The following is a 7,968-nucleotide window of genomic DNA, read 5'->3' as shown; positions in this document are numbered from 1 at the left end:
TTAAGATTGGTAGGCACTACCTCAAAAGCCAGGAACAATATCCTCCTTAATCATGCACCAAATGAACAATATCCTCAATCACAAGTTTATTTCAAGGTTGTTTTTCCACCCAAGATCCATTTTATTCACTTGATTTTTAATTACTTTTATCTGCAACAAGAAGAGAGTGCACATTTAAGGGTCAACACCCCTAGATCGCTCTTTACAAAACTGAGTATTAGCCTGACATCATTCTCACTGAGAATTAAATGTCCAGAATATCCCTTCCTCTGCCCTAACTTCCTTTCCCCATAAGCAATGGATCAAAAACCTAAAATAAATTTCTATCACTTATCAAGTCAATGGATACGATACAGACTTCATGCTGGTTTTCTCTTTGAAAGTTTATTGTTTTCTTTAAAAAAAAAAAACCCTATACCTTTTATATTTTACATTCACCTCTCACAATATTTAATGGTACCCGTTAACGATGTTATAAAAAAGACCACCACCTGCTTGAAATGGCTGCAAATTTACCATGTTCTGGCATTAAAGTGATTTCAACTCTTTGGACAAATTGGTGTAACAGTAAGCACCGAGATTTCAAATTCCCAGATGAGAAAAAAAAATTTAATCAGGAAGAAATTTATTTAGTTAAAATTCAAGGCTAAAGAAATGTTAGAAGGAAGCCAAACCCAAAAAACTGTAAAAAATACAATCTTCTCTCCAGAATTAGGTTAAAAAATACAGTCAACCCCATTCTAAACCCCATATTTCTTAGAAAAGCCACCCAGTCCTGAACACAGGGTCTCATACACAAATACATGTAGCTTGATTTGCAGATCAGCCTCTGGGATCGATCTTACACTGGCCCCAATTAGAAGTTCAAAAACAAAAATTAAGTTAGGTAGTCAGACATCTATAAATACTAGTATCCGCATGAATGAAAACACCCTGGCTTTGGTATGGCTACAGAAATCCATCTGGAAATTATTCAAAAGGACATGGTTCAGGGAAAAGGGGGTAGGCAGGGCATGGGGGGAGGGGAACACACAAAACCCCCAAGCAGAGGTAAAATGAATATTGGAACACACCCACAGCAAACACTGTACATAGACTTGCGGCAGATGCCTCTAACACAACACATACACAGGTTCTTGATCAGAATGGTCTGGACCAACCTTTTTCAAAGTAATCACTTGCAGGAAAGAGTTTAAACTTGGAAATTCATCTGGTGCCCTGGGGTCTAGTGAGAGACAAAGACCTTTTGGAATAATGGCCACCCAGGCTAGAAGCTAGCCTCCTTCTCATCTAGAAACCTCAAAGTCTGTCTTCCCCTTTAGTTAGGCTTCTGCCCACCACATAAGTACCCCCATCTACTAACAGGAAGGCTGCTTCTGTTCCTGGTCACCACTGAGGCCTGTCAGAAGGCTTCAACTGCTGATTTTTCACCTCTGGGGTGACAAAAGAAAATATTAAGTCCTCTGGGATTAGAAATGTAATTTACTATGCTGATTCTCAAAATGGACTTCTCACCTGCCCCCATTTTCACTAGGCCCAATTAAGAGTTGTGAGGACGCCAAGGAGAAGGCAATGGTAGAGTCGAGACTATGACTAAGGGTGCCCTCAATACCCTCAAAAGTCAGAGAGGAGAGAAGGCAAAAGTGCCCATACCCTGGGTCTTCAAATAAATAGTTGCTTCACAAAAGCACAGAGGTCCCACCAGAGAAGGCCAGAAAAAGAGGCAATTTGTTGCTGCTTCAATGCAGAACCCCGGTGGTTATCAATACAATCCTCAACAATAAAAACAAACTTTGGTATACTGTTTAGGAGGACAAAAAACATGATCATTGAAAAACTCCACCTTCAATGGAAAAATACATAAAATATATCTAATTTCCATCACAGGGCACTACATGAAAACCAACAGCTGCACAATATGTGATGTGACACACACATCGTATGTGTAACAGTTCAAGGGAGGGAAGTCCTGCCTCACAGCCAAGGCTAACAAACAAGAACAGGTGAAGCCTGTGTTTACCATGAGCTGGGTTCACTGTAGTAAACATCATAGCAGTCAGGGGTTGGAGGGCAGAGAAGAAACACAGAACCCCAGGCAACTTTTGATAACAGCGTCATTTATCCTGTTTTCTAAATAAGACTCCAACACCAGGAAAAAAAAAAAAGGAAAAAACGGATTGTAAGTTAAAACAAAAATCTATCTGTATAAGTCTTTACTCGTACAAGTCTGTACAAGTCAGTAAGGTTTGGTCTCTGCAGAGCCAGAACTTCAGAGAAGGTGATTTAATTGTCATCACAGTCCCCCCAACTTGCTTGGGGGTATGTACATCAAGAGACAACATGAAGAGAATCACTTGAGACCAAAAGAATTACTTACAAAGAAAGATTTCCTAGAATATGTAAGTTCTACTGATTGCTCATAGAGACGCTAACAGTTGCTCTAACCTCAAATTTTTTAAACATCTCAAGATGGCAACATGAGTATAGAAAACCGCAACACTCATCACCCAATGAATCATTTCTCCAATCATGGGAGTGAGGGAAGGATGTAGGAAAGGCTGTTTCATCAGGACTCATTAGGGAGGGTGTCAGTCCAGAGGCAGCCACGGCAGAGCTTTCCTTGTCTTCAACCTGGGCCAAATGAAGCTGTGAGTGCTCAGGGCCTGACAACAAAGTTCTCCACAGGTTTGGAATGGCCAATGTGCAATAATGGCATCAGCCACAAGAGTGAAACTGGAATCGTGCATGAGGGTCTATAGATCACTGATTATTGCACTATCAATCTCACCTCCCACCCGTAAGAGATTACCCAGATAATCAGCCTGTGGCACATACTTACTACTACCTACTTGGGAACAAGGGAGAGGAAGGAATTACAAACGAAAACTTCTGAAATGACCACTGCTTATTCCAGCTTAAGCTAGAACAAATGTTTGAATAAATCACCTGCATTAAATAACATTTAAAATACGGTACCTTCAGCACATTATAAATATGAAATGTCCCCAACCCCATTTACTTCAGTGCACATAGTCTTCCAGGCAAGCTTTTCCATCGCTCAGCCAGTGGAATGGATGGTGTGCGCCAGATGTTACACAAAGCATTTATTTCTCCGAGAAGGCCAGGAGCCACGAGAATTCATCTCCTTCTGCTAGGACCTCTGCCCCAAGCTTCTGGGGAAATAGTGAATTGGACTCGACAGGGAAAGTAGCTACGTGATCCACTAATCAGATTCAAAACATGAAAATGCACTGGAAAGTGTATCCCTTCCTGCTCTTCTCCATGGTAGAGAGACTTAAAGATAATTAATAAAAATAGCTGTCCCTTCAAACTCAGAGGAGGTTTTCAAAAACAGGTATAAGCAAAAAATAAAGAAATAAAAGGAAAGTAAATCAAACCCCCCAATATGCCTGAAAGTACAACAGTCTCATGGTGACTGATGTCTGGAAGAAGTTGAGGCAGAAAAGACTGACAAAGTTGGAAGTGTCCGGCCACAAAAGTGCCTTAAAGAATTCACGACAGTGCTCTCCATTTCCAAGGCTGAGTAGCTATTCCCAGTAAGTTAACATTTTTCTGTTAAGGAGAAAACAAAACAAAACAAAAATAAAACCCACTCCAGAAAAAGGGTCAAGAGAAGAGCACTGCAGAAAGTCAAGCAGCCGAGCGCCGGCGGATCACGAAGAGCCCGCGCTGAAGCTGGCCCAGGTAGATCCTCATCTTGGTGCTGTCACTTGTCTTCCTCACCCAGATCTGCAGGGGAGAGGAAAGGGAACAAGATGAAAAGTTAAATACAGAAGAGCAAATCTCCCACACCATCAAAATATCTGCACCAGTGAGATGCAAGGAGAAAGCTGGTAGCCTCTTGCTGGAATAAACTGTCTCAACTTGTGACGGCTTCATAAGCACCTCTGACCTCGGGCCACCTAAAGGCATGCCACTGGAAACAGGCATCAGCCTTGAACTCATTTCTCAGCCATCTCTCTCACACCTGTGATTACGAAAATGGAAAGCACAGCAATCTTGGGTTCCATTTCTGCCTTGATCTTAAAGATGCTTTTAAATTTGGTTTGATTACTACGTTATCAACACTCAAGAGACATCTATTCATAAACACAAACTTTCAAATTTGGAAGTATTTTCCTTGCCCCAAGGGATTTCCATATTATATAATCTTTCAATACTTTGGTTTCCTGGCAATGCAGGCTAATGGTTGTGCAGAAAAACAGGGAAAAAATATCGACAATAGAAAAATGCCCACTAATGAGCTAAGGCCCAATTAGGATCATGAGAAGGTTGAAGCACTTTCGAGAGTCCTTCCCTCCTCACCATATCCCTCTCCCACAGACAGTATCAGATTACAGTGCATTTTATAGGGCAGATGCATTCTTCCATTGAATTGCGAATGAACTCTTGCAACAGGGGACTGCCAGGTGCACTCAATAAGGGGCATCCTAAAGCTATGGGTGAGAAGGGGAGCTGCTGCCAGTCACCTGACCCCCTGAGCCAGGGTTACTGAGCTCTGTGTGCCAGACACCATGCTGATCAGGCTGAGCTTTTTCACCCACAAGACAACCCTATGAAATAACTACTATCTTTGGCCCCATTTTAAAGAAGAGGAAACCAAAGCTCAGCAAGGCTGAGTCACTTATCACGATGTGAATTCTGGTGTCTGACATCAAAGCCCCCGGCTCTTTTCTACTAAAGCAGTCTCTGTCTTCTTCTTGCCTGTTTTTCTGTAACATGCAATTAAATGGAGCCAAAAGCACAGTTTTTTGAAAGGTCTGCATCTCACCCAAATATACAAGTTTACAGATTTATCTCCTCCTTCCTGGACTCAGTTTTCAGGTTTTAAAAAAGCTTATTCTCAGTTTCATCTCAATTTCTTTAATGTGATTATTTAGCAGTAGAGAGACTTTAAAGTCAAATACACTGGCTTAAAAATTTAAAAAGTTAAAGACCTCACATGAAGTTAAGCCTCCAAGGGACCTTGCAGAATCATTTTAAACGAAAAACTGATCCCAAGAAAAGCTAAGTCAGGGAGTCATCCACACACTCGGAGCTACCCACCAAACCTGCTTGGAGTCAAGCTATGCTAAAGCCAAGTAGCTCCAGTGTCACCTAGAATTTGATCTGAAAAATGAGCTGGAACACTTCCAAGAAATGAGAACGGTTTCCCCATTGCCAGAGTTGCACGTCTTCAGTGCACTGAAGCTTTTCCCCTCCAAGAGACATGTTTCAGTGTCACCATTTCTTTGTCAGATCTCACAGACACTCTATTATGTCAAGACGTGACAATATTCAGCAGAGAGAGAGAAAAACAATCTAACTTGCATTTATATTTTTCTGAAAAATCTTGAGGTACCATAGAGGAGAACAATGCACTGGTTCTGAAGTTAGGGTCAGGTACTAGAAGGCCACATGTGCTTATGGAACAACCCAGACAGCCACGTGCAAATGATTACCATGAAATCGTGACACCTCTTGGCTGAGGAACAGGTCGCTCTATTAGCTTCCCTGTTCTGGTTCTGACTTGGCTTGAGGGGACTCACATGGATCCTCAGCCCAGAGAAGAATGGCATTCATTTATCTAGAAGGCTCTCCCTAACTTCTAAGTAAACAATCATTTTGCAAACTAGTCACATTTCAGGGCATTTTCCATTCAGGAAGCTGGAAAAATAGAAGAGGCTTAAGTTATTTCATAATCCAGTTTCATTAGATTTACTGTGCACTGGCACGAATAAGTTACAGAGGGCAGACACATAGAAATCAATTTCTTTGCAGACATTTGTGGACTGATAAAAGATCAAGCCAATCCAGCTATTAAAGTTTTTAACTTTAACTAACAATATAAGTTACACATTGCTTACATACTCCTCATGAAGGGCCACTTGGAGAACTCAGAGGGTAGTCATATCATCCTCAGGTGTAACCCTCTGAGCTGACTTTAAAACCAGACCCCATCCATCCTAAAGGAGTGTCTCGAGGAGACCAAAAACCAAGGGCATAAGCCTGGCAACTTGTTTTGAGGCACAATAGGACATCTCAGCTAGGAAAGACGGCAGGCAAGTGGCGTGTGGGTCATTTCAGGCCAGCACTCACTTAGTGAGCACTTACTGGGTGCTAGACCCTGTGCCAGGTACCTCATTCAATCCTCACAGCAAGAAACAAATCTACTGGTATGTGTGAAAGTTCTAGAGAAACAAAACCAAGACGGAGTATGCTCCACAGGCAAGCTCCATTCTCAGTAGATCGTTACCTTAAAAAGAAAAAGGAGTTGGCCAGGCGTGGTGGCTCACGCCTGTAATCCCAGTACTTTGGGAGGCCGAGCTGGGTAGACCACGGGGTCAGGAGTTCAAGACCAGCCTGACCAATACGGTGAAACACCATCTCTACTTAAAAAAAAATACAAAAATTAGCCGGGCATGGTGGTGGGCGCCTGTAATCCCAGCTACTCAGGAGGCTGAGGCAGGAGAATCACTTGAACCTGGGAGGTGGAAGTTGCAGTGAGCCAAGATAGCGCCACTGTACTCCAGCCTGGGCAACAGAGTGAGACTCTGTCTCAAAAAAAATAAAAATAAAAAAAAAGGAGCAGGAGTTGAATGTACAGACACCACACAGACTTGCTTTTGTTCTTTCCTGGAATCTAGCTCCGTGGTTCCCAAATCAGTGGCTGTACGGGGAGTTCACAAATACCCCATGGACTAGACAAATCCGCATATGTTGTAGTCAGGCAAATGTAAGGGCTTTTCAAGGATGATTTTGACAATGTGCAATTTCTGCCTGACTCTAGAATCTAACCCACATAGAAGACATGACTCCACTGTACTTCCTTGGTGGCACTTTCATTTCAGGTTTGTCCTACCAACACTTTGCAGTACACATTTTGCTTCCCTAAAGGTAAGGGAGTGTGGTTCCCACCTCATTGGCTCCTACAGAACTGATCACGCAGCTCAGTTTCTGGTTGTCCTTTGACTCCAGATAGATGGCCTGGCTCTTGTGGTACCTGACAAAAACAAGGCACACATTTTTAAAAAAGGAGGGACAGAGACAGGAAGTAAAAACCAAACAAAATGAAAACACCATCACAACAAAAATTATAATTAAAGAAGTCTTAATAATTCACATTTGAGGAATAGCCTGGATTTCCAATTTAGCTTAATTTAAAGGCTTCCATCCTGAGGCCGGGCGCGGTGGCTCAAGCCTGTAATCCCAGCACTTTGGGAGGCCGAGGCAGGCAGATCACAAGGTCAGGAGATCAAGACCACCCTGGCTAACACGGTAAAACCCCGTCTCTACTAAAAATACAAAAAAAGTAGCCGGGCATGGTGGCGGGTGCCTATAGTCCCAGCTACTTGGGAGGCTGAGGCAGGAGAATGGTGTGAACCCGGGAGGCGCAGCTTGCAGTGAGCCAAGATCGCGCCACTGCACTCCAGCCTGGGCGACAGAGCAAGACTCCGTCTTAAAAAATAAATAAATAAATAAAGGCTTCCAACCTTAGATTAGAAGACCACCTAATCTTCTTTGGGATCTAAAGCTTATATTCCTTGGTCCCTCTACAGAGGGGAAAAGAAAGGCTGAGAAAAGGGTTGGAAAACTATATATTTTTCCCTTTTTTTGGACTATATGACCCAGTTCAAAAAGTAAATTAAAAATTGTTAAATAAAAATTCTGTTCCCCCTTTCTGACCCCACTCCAGAACACTGAAGAAGGTTGGAGAGACAAAATAAATAGGCTTAAACAACTGTTATTTATTTTCTATTTGTCCAAGTCAGTCACCAACAAGAAGGAAGGCTGACTTTTACCCTTTAGTCAGTCATTCAAAAATACTCATTAAGCACTTACTGTGTACCATGGACTATGCTGAAGGTTGGGGACAGACAGTGAGAAAGGCCACAAGGTCTCCACTATCACAGAGATTCAAATACACTGGGGATAAAGAACATTAAATAACCACACCTGGTAAGAGCT

General features: G+C 42.4%; 1 protein-coding gene across 1 annotated transcript in view; it reads right to left on the bottom strand.

Annotated features, from left to right (window-relative positions):
• Positions 1–365: 365 nt before the first annotated feature.
• Positions 366–7,968, bottom strand: part of SUDS3 (SDS3 homolog, SIN3A corepressor complex component) — a 41,240-nt gene continuing 33,637 nt past the window's right edge. The window contains 2 exon segments of the mRNA NM_001132069.1: positions 366–3,750; positions 6,919–7,003. Coding sequence (NP_001125541.1) covers positions 3,652–3,750; positions 6,919–7,003 — 184 coding nt within the window. The 3' untranslated portion in view covers positions 366–3,651.

The sequence above is a fragment of the Pongo abelii genome, chromosome 10 (genome assembly GCF_028885655.2).
Source record: "Pongo abelii isolate AG06213 chromosome 10, NHGRI_mPonAbe1-v2.0_pri, whole genome shotgun sequence".
NCBI classification, from domain to species: domain Eukaryota; kingdom Metazoa; phylum Chordata; class Mammalia; order Primates; family Hominidae; genus Pongo; species Pongo abelii.
This window is presented reverse-complemented; position numbering and strand designations above follow the sequence as displayed.